The sequence below is a fragment of the Toxorhynchites rutilus genome, chromosome 1 (genome assembly GCF_029784135.1).
Source record: "Toxorhynchites rutilus septentrionalis strain SRP chromosome 1, ASM2978413v1, whole genome shotgun sequence".
Taxonomy (NCBI): domain Eukaryota; kingdom Metazoa; phylum Arthropoda; class Insecta; order Diptera; family Culicidae; genus Toxorhynchites; species Toxorhynchites rutilus.
This window is the reverse complement of record NC_073744.1, coordinates 143,222,640-143,242,638: the sequence shown is the minus strand read 5'-3', so window position 1 is coordinate 143,242,638 and position 19,999 is coordinate 143,222,640. Positions and strand designations below refer to the sequence as shown.

Here is a 19,999-nt window from a genome sequence, read left to right as displayed (position 1 = left end):
GAATAAAATTAACGTTAATAACTATTTTTGCTGCGAACGCATTTTAACGATTTGCATACCAATTGAACCGAAAATTTTCTAAGATTTGTTTGATATGCTATACATTACAATCCCATAGTCTGTATATGGTTTAAATTGATGAAAATTGTAAGCATTCCCATTTCCCCATACATTTGTTCTGTCCATTTGTGTGCTTTTCCAAACAGAGCTGTCAATAACGAGCAACTTTTGCAGCCGCTAGAATAGAAACAACAAAGGGGGATAGCGGAATAGATCCTTCGCAAACATTCTTAAACAGTCAAAACAGTAGAAGAAATGAAGAAAAAATATGTCAAAATGTAAAATAAAGGCTGTACAAAAATTCTTGGATAGCATTGGGGATAAAGTACGGGCATTCGGATTCGGAGACCAAAATAAAGACGGCTAAACTTAATGCAATCGTTTCATTGAACACCCTGAAACTTTGAGGACAATCGCATAACATTGAATTTAGTCGAATAACCGTCCCGTTTTTATTTATGAGAAACTTTGCTTGTCAAATAAGCGTAAAATCCATGGATATCCTTCACTACCCGTAGACTGAAACACATTTAAGTCCATGTTCGATGTAGTTTTGGAGACTTTTATGATACTCGATTTTCGGTATGACTACCATCAGAGTCTAAAGCGTTTTGTTTATGCTAGAATTTGAACTCAATCACACAGAAAGAAGTCGCAGGGTTGTATTGTAAGTAAATGCGGTGTTTTGAATGATATTGGATTCGTTGAAGATCATCCAACACCCTGCATTTATATGCTATGTAAACCTTTGACTTATTTCTGAATGATTAGATAAAATTGTTCTATGTGCAACAAGTTCTAGAGGCCGCGAAGTAGTAATCTAAAATGTTCAATGTTCAGAAAATTCGCAAAAGGACAATGCCTTCATTAGGGTGCCAATAGAAATGGTCATTCTGAATTTCAAAAAGTGACCCGATAAAAAATGTTCACCACCTCGAAAATACACCCTATGCAAAATATTAGCTCAATAGGACTTAAGGGAGAGTGGCGCAAAGCTGTCAGAGTTTGTGTTTTATTTTTTTAAATCGTCAAATCACCCAAGGGGAAGTTATGGAAATCGGGGTTTAAAAAAAAATGTATCCCAAATGTGTTAAAATTAAAACGTCGAATTCTGCTGTCATCTAGAAAATGGGCTGGGTCCTGGGGCTTGATCTTTTTCTAGGAATACGAGGCAAAACGTATGGTTTAGGGTGCCAATGAAAATGATCATCTTGATTTTTCATACGGAACTTCGTGGGATATGTAGATTTACACGATAACATACCCAATGCAAAATATTAGCTCAATCGGACTTCATTTACTACTGTTGCAAAAGTTAAAATTTGAGTTTTTTGAACACTTAAAAATCGCCGAAAATCGGGGTTTTGAAAACAAAAATTGATGCCAAATATCTTAAAATTTCATGGCATGTCGATATTTGCAGTTATCTAAAAAAAAAATTTGTGAAAGATCGACTTTTCAGATTTTACATTGGTTTCTATATCGTATAAATCAATATTTTGCACGAAGTTCCATATGGAAAATCGAGATGATCATTTTCATTGGCATTCTTAACGATACGTTTTGTTTCGCATTCCGTAAAAAAGTCCCAGAATGTCGATTTTTGACGAATTTTCTTTTCAAAATAACAGAAGATCTCGACGTTCATGCAATTTTAAGACATTTGGCAACAATTTGTTTTTTAAACCCTTTGACCACTTTGCGCCACTCTCCCTTAAGTCCGATTGATCTGAAATTTGCATAGTGTTTCTTTCGAGGTCTTCTTCTTCTTCTTCTGTTTTTAAGAGGCTTTAAACTTTGCAGTTCATTCGCCTCTAATTTCGAGGTGGTAAACATTCTGTATGGGGTAACTTTTTGAAATTTTAGAGTCGGTTTTTTCTCATACATTCATTGGCACCCTAACCTTCATGTTTGCCGTAATAGAAGGCTGATTCATAATGATTCCATTAAATACCTGAGTTAATGGAGGGAAACAATAGACAACATACCTTATCATCGACATCGAATGAACACGTTAGTATAGCGGAAAACACGACCCACCAAAAAGTATTATGCGCAAGTATTAGAAAGGAGCTCGAGAACGCAAAAAAGCAGTTTGGACAATAATTTACAGCGTTTATTTGAACTTCAATGTAGTTTGTTTTCACGGTTTCTGTGATCTATGTACAGAAGAAGCATTCATTCAATCGAGTCGCAGAGTAGTCGAGGAGAGATGCAGCATCTTGTTCGGGGCTGATTTGTCCACTTCCTAAAACTAGTTTTTTTTATATGTAACCGGGCTCTCGGTTTCTCGTCGGTTCTGTATACACACTCACACAAACAACGCATAAACGGGACGCCGTACTCGTTGAGGGAAGACGTCATTTCGGCTTATATATCCTACTTAAAAATGGATCTATTTACAAAGGCAACCTTCGGTTGTCGTCCTTCCTAAAGTTCAGACAAATTAGTAACTACACATGAACACATTCGCTCCCTACGAGGTAGCACAGGTCATCACAAACGTACGCCTATCCCTAAAAGTATCTTCGACGGCACTCTAATCACTTAGGCCTAGCATCGTTGCTAGGTATCTATCGACTAGCCGTTCAAATGCACCATAGGAAGTGTAGTAAACGAACACCCCTAGCGGAATCAATAGCAATGCTATCGAGAGAGAGGAGTGCTTAAAGTGATGTTGTTGGCTGCAGCTTGGTTGCTTGGTGGCGCCAGTTGTGATCGTTATGGAGATCTTCGGTGAACTCGGAGTCGGCGGCTTCCACTTCATCCAACCGTTGGTGCTGTTAGTGCGTGTTGTGTCTGGGATCTCCCTACCCCTCCTAGCTGGGGTAGGACAAACTGTGCGGGGGATTGACGGTACGGAGAATGGAATGGAAGTAGCGGGGGAATGGGTCAGTTGTTGGTGGTGGGGAACTTTGCAAGTAGTAGTAACGGACAAAGGGTTGGCGTTGCCGGCACTATCTTTATCAGAACCAGACAGGGATCTTAGAGCAATATTACCATTTTCATCCTGATACAAACGAAGAAATAAGAAGTCCCTTTGAAAATAGGTTACGGAATAGGAAGTGTGGAAATAAAATACAACAGAACAGAAGCAAGTACGGCGAGGAAATGATCTAAACATGCACTACCGAACCAATGTAATGAGGTGTGTGTATAGCAATAGCATCCGAACACGTCTTCGCATCTAGGTATTACACTGCTACCAATACTACACTATTACTACTTGTACATCTCGAACTCTACGAAGCACCTCCAAATTGGTTAGATCGATGGTGCGCGGCCCATGAAACAGTGAAAGTGATGATGATGTATGACTGACACTACTGCCCACTGGCAGCAGCGACGAGCTGCCGGTGTGAGGGGTATTCTAGGAAGAATCGACCCAAACCGACCATCCGTGCGAATGGTGGCTGAAAGGCGAAATGTACGAGACAGACGGCGACCAAAAATCGGCCGAAGCTCGTGATACTTACAATATTGCCGAACTTTTCATAGCTACGGCGTTTCTTCGCTCGCTTCGTCGTGTCGGTTTGTGGTGAAGCCACTGCAGAAACCGAATCAACACGCACATACACGTAGAGTTGGGGAGGTAATCAACGAGACGTCAAGGAATCAAGAGAATAAAAAAAAAAGAAACAAATCTTTTAGCACAGTACTTCCACGCAGTAAGCTGATAGAATATTACTTGGACTAGATTCCGCGCCAAGCACCTTCCGGCTGCGCTTGATGCGCTCCTCTTCGTTGGCGTGATGGTAGTTGGAAGATTTGCGAACACCACTAGGTGCTGCTGTTCCTGAAATAGCTGCCGGCGCTGCGTTCATCGCCACCATCCGATTCGCCGCGAAACGTCTCAGCTTGGCGAATTCCTCCATGTTGTCGATCTTCTGTTTCTGTTTGAACTCAGCGAAGTCGAGTTTCGGGTGTTTGACGTGCGGAATTTCACCGCGGAATACCTCGCAGATCTGTTCCAGATAGGTGAGCCAAACTTTCGAGTCAACCGCGGACAGTGTTACCGAGTCTTGACCCGACATGACCCGAGGAATTCCTACATAAACAAAGTGTCAGTCATCGAGCGAAATCCGTTCACACACACACCCTCAACCACTTTACTCACCTAGATGATCTTCGAATATAGTGAACGCATGTTCATTGCAATCGGCCGGCCTGCATCCTTCCAGTTCATCCAAATTCACCAGATCCGGACGGTATCGATTGATCAGAGTGCACAGCACCCGACCGTTGGTGAAACACTGTGCGGCATCCCCAAGTTGCTGTACAAACTCATTGTCCTTGAGTTGGGATTTAACCCATCGCAAAAGAACCGTACCAAGTGGGACGGTATCGTTGGTTCGTCTCTTGCGCTTGATAGCGATCACTTCCGGTCCGGTTGTAAGCGAGTTCGTATCCAGGTACATTTGGTCCAGCAGCGTTGGATCGTCCGTGTCCAGCAAGTGCTTCACCTGTGTCATGTTGACCGAGGACCTGTTGAGGTTAGGGTACCTGGTGCAGGGATCCAACGTGTACGATCCAATGTCTCGCTGAAGGTTTTCTGGGGTGGTTTGTGCGAGTAGTCGGTAAATAGATTCTCGCTGCGCCAGCACAGCCAGCGGACTATTTTTCTGGTTCGAAAGCAGCTTTATTGCGTACGCAGCGTCCATGCTGGAAAGGAATCCTCTGGCGCAGCCAGATCCGGTCGGCCAAAATGGTTCCAGCAAGCTATCCCCAACAAGACACGACAACAGTCGGTAGCTCTTGCGGACGGTTATCTTGCACGAATTTTCAGCGGCGAACATTGAGGTGAAATCGAACATCGCCACGTCTGGCTTCCCGTAGTGATTAACTGCGAATTCCAGATTTGGCATTTGGTATTTGGTGGAAAAATCGGCCGCTTCTCGGGCATACTCCAGCAGTTTGGAGGTATCGACGTTGGCCGAAGACAGCAGCTCCGCCGGATCGGCGTAATCCTGCATGATAACTCCCTTGTCGAGCAGACTGTGCTTTTTCGCCGTCATCACAAAATAGTGCGTTTCGTCTTTGTAGTAAACGATGTTCTCCAAATCGATACCGGTCGTCTGGTACAGCTCCTTGAAGAATGACTGATTGAAAATGAACGCCACACCGCTGATCTCTTCCACCTTCGCTTCCGCTTCGGTCTTTTTGTTTATAAAATTGGCAGTGATAGCGATTGCAAGTTTGCCCCGGAATTCCTTCCGCCTGAAACCTTCCAACGTGTTTCGCTTACCGTCGGCACCGATCAACACGTCAAACTCATAGTGCGACACAGCGTGGTCTTCGGGCGAAACGGACGCTCGCCACCCGCAACCGTCCTTCGGTTCGATCTCATGCTCGAAGGACACACCCTCGTGCACCTCGACCCCGAGCAGCAGGGCGACCTTGAGCAGGATACACTGCAGCTGACGGATCGAGATGTGATCGATCGAGCCCGCGCAGAACTTACCGTAGAACTTCTTCGCTCCGAGCGCTTTGAGATCGGTGATGAGAAATGGCCACAGATGCAGTACATTGTTTCTGGTAATTCGATCGCGTTTCTCTACGACAACCTGAATCGAATTGTATTGTTAAAACACCGAAAAAAAAAATTTTGATCAACAAGGGGAACCACTTCGGAAACTTACCACTTTGGCGCCGAGCAGCTGTGCTTCGATGGCCGTGCGCAGACCGCAGGGTCCTGCGCCGATGACTAGTACCCGGGTGCCGCTGGCGGCTGTACCCTTGTTGTACACACGGTGGGCGGCCCGTGCGTCGAATTTCTTCCACAGTGCTTGTGCCTTCCAGTTGCGAATTTTCGCCTTAAACTTGGGATAGAACTCGTTCATGGGGCCGGGCCGCTGCCCGAGGATATCACACATGTTTCGGTACAGCCCCAGAATTTGGCGCATAGTGGTCGCGGCACAGAAATGGTCGAACATTTCCGCGGCCAGCGCGGCCGCCTCGTGTTCGCTTATGATGGGATTCATTCTGTGAAGTAGAGAGAGAGAAAGGAATTTTTGAATATATTCACTTGTGTTCGAGAGCATTTGATGTGAGTATTTAGATTTTATTGGTTTTTCTTTTATACTCACTGAACATTAATATGCGACAAACTTTGATGGATTTCTGGAGAATTTCTCGTTTGGTAACAATGTTGTATTCATGAAAAATAGCGTTTTCCAGCGAGTTACTCCTTGAACACAGTTCCTAAGTGAAGTTTATATTCAGTTTTAAACGAACATCTTATTTGCAACAAATTATGAAGAACTTTTCATTGAATGAATTTTATAAGTCGTAGTGATATGATCAATTTCAGAGAATATGTTACCGTAGCAATTTCAATTTTATCAAATCTTGAAGAGCTGAGAAACCACAAATATGAAGCAATTCAGAACATTGAATCCCAAACAAGCAAGTAGACTCCAGAATGAGCCCCGAAGGATAGGCAAATGAATAGGCGTTTTAAGTGTTCACGTCAGAACAACAGAAAGTCATTACAACATTATTCAAGAGAAAGATTGGATAATATTTTTTTAATCAACTGAACGTAAGCGGTGGGGAAGAAGATCCTGTTTTAATTTTAGTATTCTAGAGAAACAGGTTATTCATTGGGTAACCTTCTCTTTAAATTCATGAATACTACCTAGTTACAATAAATCACATCAGTTAATCCACGAAAAAAGAGCTTCTTCAATTAAAACTTTTTTTTTATATTTCGCCTTTAGGGTGCATCATTCTGAATTAGGGTTCTGCTTATTTGCGAATATACTCAATTTTGAAGAAAATAAAGTTTTCCCTGGACCGGTTTTCGATCTTTGACCAGCAGACGTTTCACTTCATACCTTCCATTTAAATCGAAACCTTTAATTTTTTTTTGTTTTCGAGGTGTCGGAATCAAGCATACCTAAATTGTTTATGTAATTTTTGGAAAGCTGAGAAATTTTTACACAATATATCAAAAATTAAGACATGTTTCTCGTTTTGGAGACATTTACTCCTTTACATTTTAGTTGCTCTCGACATTTTTTTCAAAACATGTAATATTCGGTTCCACTTGACCGATATTTGATTTTTTTTAACGGGAAAGAAAAAAGTAGATATCCTGGGCGCATTTTGCAATTTTTCCTAGATAGTTCATTTCTGTGAAAAAATTGAAAATCTGTCAAAACGTATACAGCCATTCCGAGCCAAACCGATATAATGGTCTTCTGATTTTCGCGAAATGATGGTTTTGTTGCTTTTCGTAAAACATAAGACTAGTATTTTTCAAATTTTTCATTAGGGGAGGACATTTTATTTTTTGGGAGGTTCGAAAAATCGATTTTTTTCCTTTTCTTCTAGAAATGATTTTTTTTCAAACTTTCTCAACTTTTTAACTACTGGACCGGTTCAGATGATCGACATGTCAAATTAAAGTTGGCCCGATTTGTGCTCTCAAATTGTACCGACCAAAACACAAGCGAAACATTGCGTGGTAAGCAATTACAGAACTCAAAATCAAGGAGCCTGGGGAAATCGACATTGCAAACCTATGCAAGCTGCGGGTACTTATGAACTCACTTGCATTTGTGCGGACCGGAATGTGTTCCCTCAACACGGACAGCAAAACCGAGCAGTCTGGGCAAGTCGTTATTACAGATGCTAGGGGCGAATAAACTTCCAAGTTTAACCCTTTATAAGGATGTGCAAATTAGACAACGAATCGACTCCAACTTCAGAGAACATAATCTTTTCATGAGGAAGAACACATGTTTACCTTTTAAATGTACATTTTGTTTATTGGGCCCAAAAAATTACCTGTGCAAAATTTTAGCTCAATCGGACATAATTTAGGGGCGCCTCAAAGCGCGCAAAATTTAGATTGTTTAATTCTCGAAAATCATGCAATTTTAGGGCATTTGGCATTAATTTTTTTTGCAGATCCCGATTTAATGTACCCCCTCTTTGGGTAATTTTTTCGGTTTTCAAAAAACTCAAATCTTGACATCTGTGACAGTAGGAGATGATGTCCGATAGAGTTAATATTTTGCATATGGTATTTTATCGTGCAAAACAACATTTCGCTGGAAGTCCCGTATGATCTAGATCTCGACGTTTCGTGCAATTTTAAGACATTTGGCATCAAAATATTTTTTTTCACACCCCGATTTCATGTACGTCTGTGATACGTCCAGATCCTATATTAGGAGTGACAACCCAGACAATCATTTAGACATAATTTTCTTGAGAATCCACTCATAAGCCTTTTTTTGATCAAGAACGAGTTTTTGATTACATTCTACATTCAACTAGCAGTACAGGACTATTGAATCTCCCTACATGCCAAAAGATCACTGGAGGAGATATACTGGACGAAGACAAACGTTGTACCGAAGGCCGCCAACCTTCCCAATTTTTTTTGCGAACCTTAAACGGAGGATCTACTCCAATAATTTTATGGCCAGAAGGAGAAGCAGTTGATCGTCTAGGCCACGAAAGAGCTGACGAACATGGAGACTCTATCTGTTGAACCATCAAATGGTTGGACGACTAAATATATATATATATATAAATATAATATATATATATATATATATATATATATATATATTATATATATATATATATATATATATATATATATATATATATATATATATATATATATATATATATATATATATATGTAGATATAAATGGATTTCTGTCTGTCTGATTCTTATGGACTCGGAAACTACTGAACCAATCGACATGAAAATTGGTATGTAGGGGTTTTTGGGGCCGGGGAAGGTTTTCATGATAGTTTGGGACCATACAAATGAAACACAAATTTCTACATTACTCGAGAATTCATCGAGCAAATGCAACCAAATTAGGTATCTTGAGGTTTTAGGGTGCAATAAATGATTTTATGGTGGTTAGATACTCATCCCTCTCTTAGGGGGGCCAATTTTTTTTTGCGAACCTTAAACGGAGGATCTACTCACTCCAATAATTTTATGGCCAGAAGGAGAAGCAGTTGATCGTCTAGGCCACGAAAGAGCTGACGAACATGGAGACTCTATCTGTTGAACCATCAAATGGTTGGACGACTAAATTTTGAATAAAAAAAATTTAAATTTAAATGAAAACATACCCAATTAATTTGTTTAGAATTAAAAATAACTGTTCTGTCCATATCCTAAGCATTAACCATATAGTTACTTTATGTGCCCTTCTCAAGCGTTGACAGTTCTCCAGTTAAGCCTTATTATGCTACCTTTTAATTCATTACTACCATTTCATTTTTGTGTGTACCTGGAATCTATATATATATATATATATATATATATATATATATACTAGCTAACCCGGCAAACTTCGTCCCGCCCATTTACTTGATTAATTCTCGAGTAATGCAGAAATTTGTGTTTTATTTGTATGGCAGCCACCCCTAAGAGAGGGGGGAGGGGTATCTAACCACCATAGAAACATTCATTGCACCCTAAAGTTTCCATATGCCTAATTTGGTTTAATTTGCTTGATTAATTCTCGGGTAATGCAAAAATTTGTGTTTCATTTGTACGGCAGCCCCCTCTAAGAGAGGGGGAAGGAGTATCTTAACACCATAGAAACATTTATTGCATCCTAAAACCTCCACATGCCAAATTTGGTTTCATTTGCTTGATTAATTCTCGAGTAATGCAATAATGGAGCCAAATTTGACATGTGGAGATTTTAGAATGCAATAAATGTTTCTATGGTGGTTCGACACTCCTCCCCCTCTCTAAGGGGAGAAGAGGGGAGAGGTCTGTCCTTATTATATCATATTTTCTGTATCAAACATTTATTCCATGTAACGGAGAAACATGTTGTTTGCGAGTGGTTGAAAAATCTTGAACGAGAATTGTGTCTGAAAATAATCTGATATTAGACTGATGAGTTTTGGTAGAAGAATTAGGATTTTTTTAGTAAAAGGTGAATTCAACGGGGTCGATTAGAAGATCAATCAATTAACAGTTCTGCGATGGGACTCATGAACTTGCGCTTAGTAAAAAAAGGTGAATGTTTGAAGGTATTAATAACAAAAAAACAATTTTGGGCGGGACGAAGTTTGCCGGGTCAGCTAGTATATTATAATGAATGTATTCACGTTGCCCAATGTGAACAAGCACCCCTTGGTAACTGAATAAATTTCCATTGCTCCTTAAAAAAGCTGTGTTAAAATACATATTTTTCGAGAAAAAGCTGAAATGCAAAAAAATTTAAACCAAAAGCACAGATCTTGCTTTTGTCATGGCTTCTAAAAGCTTATTCCGTCTGTTATCGCAGGATGCTAGGGCACCTTGGTCGTACTGAAGTAATTTAATACAGGGGTCCAAAGTACGTTGCAGTTCGTTCAAGAAGGCACCAATACGCCAATACTACAAATGCTTCAGGACGCAGTGCTTTCAATCGTTGAACGTCGGATGGCTCCTTTTTTCCGGGAGTTAATAGGTTCAATACTTCCTCATGGTCAGGAGGGATCTTAACTGGGAACGAAACATTTTAAGTATGCAGGGGAACTTGTCGAAAGTTCTTCCGATGTCACTATTTTCATATAAGGAACTTCCGTAAGAACATTTGATTCCGACCAGAGCAGATATATAATTTTTTTTTTATGTTGAACGAACGACTTTGACTTCTTGTAAAGGTTAGCGTTACGTAATATAAAAAATCGCATTTTTAGTGTTACGTAATTTACGCATGACGCCTCAGGCCGCCCGGCAGGACATCGAGGCATTTGGGTAGAAGGTTTAAAAACGTAGATTTTATGGAAATAGGGTCCATTGGACCATCCTCAGTAGTTTTGATTTCATTACCATCCGAAATTAGTTCATTTTTAATGCATACGTTATTTTTTTCTAAGAATTCGCTTGAAACGCCTTCGCCTTCTTTTCTATTCCGCTTGAAACACCTCCAAAATATCTGTACGATAGTTTATCTATTATTTCGATGTTAAAACATGCTGAAATAACTCAAATTGTTCGAGGAAATACGTGACAGTTTGTATTATTTTGATGGAGAATGATACGATGGCACTAGATAGGTTGTTGGCTATGTTTCGTCGTTTCGTGTCATTTGACGTGTCTCTAGAAGTACAAGGTGTCAGATGATCATTTTTTTCCGGAGGAACAGGTTAACGTTTGTTTTCAGATGTATTGGACACGAGCACCTTTGTAAAATTCAGATTGGAACAACTATACAATCGTCTGCTGCAACTATACAGTTTCGGGATCATAAGCAAGGATACGAAACGTCACATGTGCATTATATTTTATTTTATTTATAGAATTTTGAACTTTTGTGTGAGATCCAGAACTTTCACTTTCATTCTATGCTATAAATCATGATTTCTGGTGGAATTAAATCCAGTGATCACAATCTCACAGTATGGCTCGTGACGAGCTTACATTATCAATTATTGCAAAGCTTGTAACTTTTTTACCCCAACTGTTTTGAACGACCTTCGCGATTTTTGTCGACGAGTGAACGGCAACCACGACTGAATTAGTTATCACAGTACTTCACAGAAAAGATTAAGCATCACAACGTCAAAAGTGGAAATGAGTAGATCGATACCATTCTATCGAACCTCATCGAATGTTGAATCACTTCACGAAAATTTTCTCGAGTCAGTTCCATGTTTCCTTTCACCCACAAGTTTTAGGCGATTGTAGACAATATGAATCGAACTCGAACAACAAAACGTTCCGAATATGGTAATGGTAACAAACTTTCTAATGCAATCTTCAGATAATGATTTAACGATTGTCCAAAGATAACATTGGGTTATTTTTTTTCGAACAGCTACCCACGCCACACCTATGATGGCATAGAATTCCTCAAAACAGTATAAACGTCCTCCAGCTGTGGTGGAAGGACATTTGTGCAGTACTTGAACGGTGAAACGGTTTAAAAAATTGTGTGAAAAAGTAAAAAAGAATCCAATGTATATTGCAATTGGTTAGTTTACAATTTAAACACATTCACTTCTGTTTTATTAACAAGAAAGCATTCATGGTGCATAGGATATGTAGACAGGATCTGGATAACTGTGACCAAAATAGCGACCGCTGTATTCCTTTATATCTTGACATCGAGTAATAAAGTTGACGAAGTTCCCACATTGATCACCAGAGTTTCTCTTCTCAATATTCTTATACATATGTACACTTATTCCACACGCAACAGGTATTCCATGTCCATAAACCGCAGACTTCACGAGGCTCCTGAGTGTCTCCCCGAATCGAAATGCTATATATATATCAAGAACAAAACAAAAATAATCCAATTCACACCTTTTCTCGTTAACTTCTCGGCTAAGACTGAACCACTCTGCCACGATAAGGACACCACCGAGTGTACCCACCGTTCTCCATGAGAATCGCACTCACAAAAACGTTCACTTTCGATGAAGATAAATAACACAACAACAACATCAACACAAGCTAACAATACCGTAAGAAGTAACACCGGTAAATGCACGCGAAGAAGCAGCAAACGGTGCTGACGAAATTCTTGAATGCTGAATGCGCCTCTCGCCCCGTCGTCTAGAGGAGCATGGAGCGAATCCGTCGGTAGCCACGCGGAATTGCCACCCCATCGCATCGGCTGAAATCCAAAACACACCTGAGCCGAATGACCTTAGATGGTCAAAATAGTTGGTTCATCGCCACCGACTGTTTACAAACACGCAGACACACACACACACACACACAAACAGAGACCGGTTGACGAAGACAGCTTCATCCGGTGTGGAACCCCCAATGACAAATTGGTCTTTGTATTGGGGGAACTGTTTTTGTTTACACATTCACTGATAAGAAAATGGAAAAGACAAGGGAAGAGGCGCACGACAAACTCCAGACGAGTGACGATGTAGAGCAAATCTATATCGTAGCTGATAGTCGTCCTCGGAAGAGTCCCCGAAAACCCCCTGCCTAACCACGCTCGCAGTGTTTGGAACACGCGCGCCTTCCTGGGAATCGTTCACCATGTTTGGTAAACAGTAAGTTCCAATCAAAACAAAACGGCTGACAGTCGATGAGGAAATGGATGCCGGTCGTGCAGAGTCAAGGAGAGCGCCATTGCATCGCACCGCTAGGATCTGGTGAAAACATTGGTAGTTATCGGCTATCACCGAGGTGGGAAAAAGGAAATCTTTAATACTGCGCTCAAGAGGCGGTATCTGACGCTCGCAGTTTTTGGCCTTCGACGAAACAACTGTTATCTTTTCACTGTCGACGGCTCGCTCTGGGTATCGGCGAAGTATTATTACTGTAAATCTCGCTGATGGCCTGTGGCTAATCATTACTTCTTGTTGGTTGCTTGGTTGTTTCTTTAATCGCATCAATCAAAACTCAACATATCCACACCCGAGGGGTGAAGGCGGAAGTGATTTTGACATCAGCTGATGTACGTACAGACGCGCTCACAACGTTCACCGAACTGCAAGGTCCGTGATGTAGCATGTAGATGGTATCTTCAAGGTTTGTGTCGTGTCTGGTGATGCACCCTGTCAAGGCGATTATGGCGCACAGTTGTTGTGAAAATTATGTTTCTTCATTAGACTCGATTAGCAATCGCAGTTTCATCGGCATGCTCTTCGTTGAGTAACGCTCATTGTTAAATGTACTTCACAGCTCAACTGACAGTTGGGTTAGGATTTATGTTCATAACATATCCACAAAAAGGGGATAGACCTAAAAAATACTACGACTTGACTAAAGCCATCCATATTGAGACGTTGTCGAAAAAACTAAGAATTTTATTATTGATTTATCTCTTCAGGGTGGTCTGAAAATCGGATTTATTGTTAGATGATCATTTTTGAAAATTAAAAAAATTCAAATTTTGAAATGAGTGACTGATTTTTGATTTCCTACCAGGTAAGGTATGTAACACTACACTCAAAATGAATTTGTAGCAAATGTTTTGGCATCCCGATTTGTTAAATTATTAAATGAAAAAATGGAAAAATTGAATGAACTTAAAAATAACAGAAAATGTGCTACTCTCCAATGCATGTATAGCATTTGTAGAATATATATGCTATAGTAATATAAGAGGAATATGAACGACAAAACAAGAGACCCATCGCAAATAAGCTCGAATTGAAGCTTTTCGCACATTACCACATACACGGCCCAGACGGAAAAATATATAGATTTACGTTTATGCTCTCCTTTTTACTCTTAGAAAACACTTTCCAACCTCATTTTATAATGTGGTGTAATATTATCACGCATTTCAATAATAGCACCAGTGACTATGTGGATAGCGTGGTCGCCTAAAACAGCATTCCCGCCGGTCTTGGTTCGATCCCCGTTGAGTTTGGGCTTTATTTTTTGGGGTACAATCTCAAGCTAACGATCAATCTAAGAGAAAGAGATGTTTGCTCTCTTAGATACAAACATTTTGGAGCTTTTGAAAAAGGTGCTTTTATTTGTTCATTTCACCCTTCAGCACACGAGAAAGCATTTTTTTCTGCCGAAGATGAAATTTTTATTGCCAATGCTAGTTTGGGTGTAGAAACATCGACCGGTCAAAATTACTGGATGTATCATTTGTTCACAAGATATTGCCTTGAAATTTTATTTAATATTTTCTAATAATTTGACTTTTTCTAAATATAGTTTGTTTCGTTTGAAATTTTTATATTTGAACAACTAAATACCACACTGGTCAAAATGATCGGTTTGGTAGAAAAACTAAAAACTATTGGTAACTCTAGTGTTAAGAGAGCTTTCCAGGAGCAAAATGCTAAACTGCACTTCAAATGTCTAATTTAACGCGAAAACTTAAAAAATAGTTTTTTTTTGTGTTTTTTTAGGTGTTGAGACAAAAGAGACTCTAGCTATTTATATCATTTTTGGAAAACTGAGATTTTTTCACATATCATATCAAAAACTAAGAGATGTTTATTTCTTCGTTGTTGGAGATATATTACTTTTTTGTTCTGTTTTTTGCCTATTTCGCCGAATAAACCTATTTTTTTTAAATAGTTACGGTGAACCATTTTTTGATGTCTTATGAGCAAATGAAAGGTATGCCAAAAATTTTCTAAGAAAAATTATTAACTGCGAATCGAATGTCTAGTTTGAAGCGAAACCGCATACAAATTCAGCTTTTGTTGTTGCAAAAATTTCACCGATAAAAAACAGAAAACGATTTCTGCCAACAGCAGAATTGCGGTAATGTTTTATAGCACAAACCAATACTAAATTTTGGTAAAATTGAATGCTGTTCTAGTCGCTATTCAGTTTATGTTGAACAAACTCCGGACTCACCTGCCTTAAACGCAGTATTTCAGTTGGAATGCGAATATTTTTTTTCCTAAATCTTACTGAAGATTCCTTCAGAATTCTTGAAGACTTACTGCCATCTATTTATTAGTTTCTCGAATTATCGAACTTGTTTCAAACTTCAAACTTATTTTTCGCGACTAATTTCAATACAAAATTCAATGTTGATTACATTCTGATATGTGATGGCAGAGATGCCAACCATCCTGATTTTTCAGGATTTCCCAGACTTTTTAGCACGCTCCCTGATATCCTGACGAACACTCAATTTATCCTGTTTTTTCTGAAATGATCCTGATTTTTCCTGATTTTTGTACTCTTTACATTATTCGTAATTAAAATACTGGTTTCCATGTCAAAGTTTTATGTCATGATAGTTACTCAAGAGAAAATATTTGAATCCACAGTCAATATAAAAAAGATGTTATATGTAATTTGTTCATCTGATTCAAAGCAGAATAAACTTTAATGATTTTCGGAATGTTTTTCGGAAAAAATGGGTGGGTTTTATCTATGATAAAACCGCAAGGTTGACGTGGGACTACCTTAGCTTAGCAATCACTTGTTTGTATTGATTACATTCTTGATTGAATGAAACAATTTCCGAATTCAATTGAATTCAATATATTTGCTCTGTGAGTAAAAAGATTGAACAGATAAGGTCAATTCATGCATTGTGATAGACTATGTTCTTCGTTACAAGTAAATTAAATGACAGTCCTTTTACGGACGAAATATGTGAACGGAAAAAAATAATTAAACGACATTTTACATTTGCCTCTGAAGTTTGCATCTCTCAAGTGTACGCACTTCTCGAACCGTAAGTTTGCTTGAAACCTGAAAGTTCATTCGCCTCTAGTGTCTGTACCATTTTTCCAGGTTCCTAAGTTTAGAAGACCGTGTTAGGGAAACGCATAGGCAAGCGAGTGCAGAAGTACTCGCAGTTTGCATTTATTTGCAAAGCCGATTTCCCCAGAATCCTTGGATTTGAAGTTTGTGTTAGGCAAACACAATTCAGTCGAATCAAAAATGCTCCTGACTTGCATGTATTTGCAATGCCGATTTCCCCAGAAACCTTGGTGCTGAAGTCTGTGTTAGGGAAAACATTTCAGTCGGAACAAAAATGCCCCCCGACCTGCATGAATTTGTAATGTCAATTTCCCCAGACACCTAGATTCTGACGTTTATTTCAGTCGGAACGAAAATATCCCCGACTTGCAAGTATCTGTAATGCCAATTTCCTCACGCTCCATGGATTTGAAGGCTGTGTTAGGAAAACACATTTCAGTCGGAACAAAAATACCCCCGACTTGCATGAATTTGCAATGCCGATTTCCCCCAGGCACCTTAGTCTTGAAATCTCTGTTAGGGAACATATTTTGATGGGAACAAAAACTCCGCCTGCTTTCATGTGCTTGGGATGCCGATTTCTCCAACGCTGCTTGGTTTTGAAGTCTGTGTTAGGGAACACATTTCGGTAAGAACGAAAACGAAACACTAGCGAAACACTAGCATTTCCGCTTATGCGAGGATACCATGCTTATTAATTCTTTTACATATCCGGTCTTCGCCCGAAGGAAGATATACTGTTCCTGGTGGGATTTGGAATGGATTATGCATTATGAGCTACTACCAAGCAACCTGTTTCTCACATGTATGGCTCGGAGCAGTTTTCGACGAGTAAGCAAACATGTTCTGGGAGGATAGAATATTAAAGCTGTGTGAAAGATGGCGAAAGATTGTGAAACAGAACTATGGATATAAAATTAAATTATAATGTTTTGATTGAAAAAGATGTTTTTGTTTTCCCAAAAATCGACATTAACTTTTCGGACAACCTAATATGAGTTATCTTAATTTATCCTGTTTTTTATTTTCATTCTTCCTGATTTCTTCAAATTATAGTTGGCAACCCTGTGTGATGTTGAAAGAATCTTCAGCCGATGCACAGAAATTAGTATAATTAAATGAGTTGTATTTCTATAAATAAATTGCTACCAAATTCGCAATATACACAGCGAATTCGAATTTAACATACGACTATGTTTGGCAGGAGGGTATGGGGTATCAAATACATATCCAAAAATTGAGAATGAAACGAAAAAATTGAAAAATTCGAACGCTAATAACTCGAACATTGCTTGATGCATCGAAGAGAGGTTTGTATCGATCGATTGGAAACATTTGAACTCACCAAAAACATATTGAGCAATTAGAAAATGTCAATCAATAATTAATCAAAAGTGTAATGATTGGTCCATTGGCACGGGAAATCGTTGCATATCAGTTAGTGCCGTCAGAAACGAGGTAGTGATGGATCAGTTGGTGCTTCGCTGCCGTGCGGATCGATCACGCCGCTCAGAGCAGTGTTTGCATTGCACACTAAGAAGAAGGGAAACATCTGCAACGAAAGCGATCTGGAAGTATTTTTGAACGCGCACATCGAATTATTGAAATACTTCAAATCACACTTGCTCGGTTTACAAAATGGCAATCACGTTATTGTCATCAATTCTAATAAAACATCTGCTAGAGAGTACGTGTCTAGATTCAGTGCGCAAGCGTTGCTAAAATCATAGAAGGTGTCTGCACAATGGCGCGAGAAATTGTGATTCAAAGAAAAAACAATAATCTGGAATTCATCGTTAACGCACATCTTTCATACGACTTTCTCCATGTTCTCCTTCAATAGCACTAACGTTCCCAACTTTCGCCTTCTCATCGTAATATTGCATCAATTTTAGTAGTAATTAGTTGATATTCCTACACCAAACAACACGCCTTGAATGTATTCTGAGTGCCAAGCTCTAGAGTGTGTGTGACCACAATCAGAAGAAATCAAGTCAGAAGAAACATCTTTGACGAAAAATGTCCGACCGTCCTGAAAGAACAAAATGAATATTACACAAACATTAGACAGCAAGATACTGCTACAGGTACTCCATTCATTATGAACATCATTACTTATTTTGAAATAATATTTATGAATAGCTATATCAGACGAATAAATCAAAGGAGTGCGCTCGATGGATTTTATGTATATCGTATGATGTCATTAAATGATGTCATAAATTGTACCAACAATTCATTGTCGACATGTACGCGAAGGAGAGAGCGAACGACTGCGATTCCTACGATCGAATCAACATAAGTGGCTTGAGGAAGAATACATTCACTTGAAAAACGCTATCATGAGCAACGCCGTAGCAGCGTCAGAGTCAAAATTATCCGTACGGATTGCTATTTTGCATTCTGAAATCCGTTCGACTCCAATCAAGTTGTGCAAATGTGTCAATCTTGCGATGCAATTCGATATGGATAATATTGAGCTCTGTGTTCCATTTCTGTGGAGCAAAAATGCAAAATGGATATTTGGGAGGAATTAACACACTTTTAAATCATTTTTTTTAAATGAAAGTTAATTCTACATATCAAAAATGTGTTCGATTTTAAAAAGGGACAAATGCAATTGAGGGATGAATCTAGAATATCGCTGTGAATACTCCTCTATTGAATGACAACAACGAGGTAATGCGGTTCCAATTAAGATCGATACATCAGCTCCATTGTTGTCTGGAGTATCGTTGGTTTCCCAATTCATGAACGAGACCCAGCAGTTATAAATTTAGCCGTGCATATTGAAAAAAAGAAGCGCTTACAAGCAAACCTGTTTTTTGTGCGATGCAACTGTTTTCGTGATATTGTTTGTGGTTTGGTTTGTGTGATTCAAGCCCCAATTTTATAATAAAATCGCACAAAAAGAGTCACAGAAACGAGAAATTACACAAAAAGGAATCGCACAAAAACAGTTTTGCCTGTATTTTCCTCCAACGAGACAGCATTTGAGTTTACGCTCTCCGTTTTACTCTCAGAAAATACTCTCCGTGTATTTTCTAAGACCCAATTTATTTTTATAATGTTTTTGATTTTATTCCCGTGCATTAGTATAACAGCACCACTGGCTATGTGGTTAGCGTGGTCGAATGGAACAGCCGTACAACCCAGCCGGCCTTGGTTCAATCCCTGCTTGGCATCGCTTAGAATTTTTATGGGTTCAATTCCAAGCTGACATCCAGTCTGACAGTTTGAGAGGTAGGCTGCCATACAAATGAACACAAATTTCTGCATTACTCAAGAATAATTCAAGCGAATGGAACCAAATTAGGCATACTGAGGTTTTAGGGTGCAATAAATGTTTCTATGGTGGTTAGACTCTCCACTACCCTCCCAAACGAGGGGCTACCATACAAATGAAACACAAATTTCTGCATTACTCCAGAATTAATCAAGCAAATGAAACCAAATTAGGCATGTGGAGGTTTTAGGGTGCAATCAATGATTTTTCGGTGGTTAGATACTCTTCCCCCCTCTTTTAGGGGGGGGGAGGTGTTCTGCCATACAAATGCAACACAAATTTCTGCATTACTCGAGAATTAATCAAGCAAATGGAACCAAATTAGGTATATTGAGGTTTTAGGGTGCAATAAATGTTTCTATGGTGGTTAGAATCGCCACACCCCCCTCTAAGGAGGGGCTACCATACAAATGAAACACAAATTTCTGCATTACTCGAGAATTAATCAAGCAAATGAAACCAAATTAGGCATGTGGAGGTTTTAGGGTGCACGAAACGTTTCTAA

At 39.3% G+C, this 19,999-nt stretch overlaps 1 protein-coding gene across 3 annotated transcripts in view; it reads right to left on the bottom strand.

Moving 5' to 3' along the window:
* LOC129762541 (F-actin-monooxygenase Mical) overlaps positions 1 to 19,999 on the bottom strand; it is a 201,313-nt gene that overhangs the window by 77,429 nt on the left and 103,885 nt on the right. For all 3 annotated transcript variants that reach the window (XR_008740659.1, XR_008740660.1, XM_055760929.1), the window contains exons 3-6: positions 5,700 to 6,042; positions 4,178 to 5,624; positions 3,749 to 4,108; positions 3,537 to 3,607 (exon numbers count right to left, since the gene is read on the bottom strand). Coding sequence is in view for 1 of the 3 variants with exons in the window: in XM_055760929.1 (XP_055616904.1) it covers positions 3,537 to 3,607; positions 3,749 to 4,108; positions 4,178 to 5,624; positions 5,700 to 6,041 (2,220 nt within the window). In the remaining 2 variants the exon portion in view is untranslated. The remainder of the gene's footprint in view (positions 1 to 3,536; positions 3,608 to 3,748; positions 4,109 to 4,177; positions 5,625 to 5,699; positions 6,043 to 19,999) is intronic.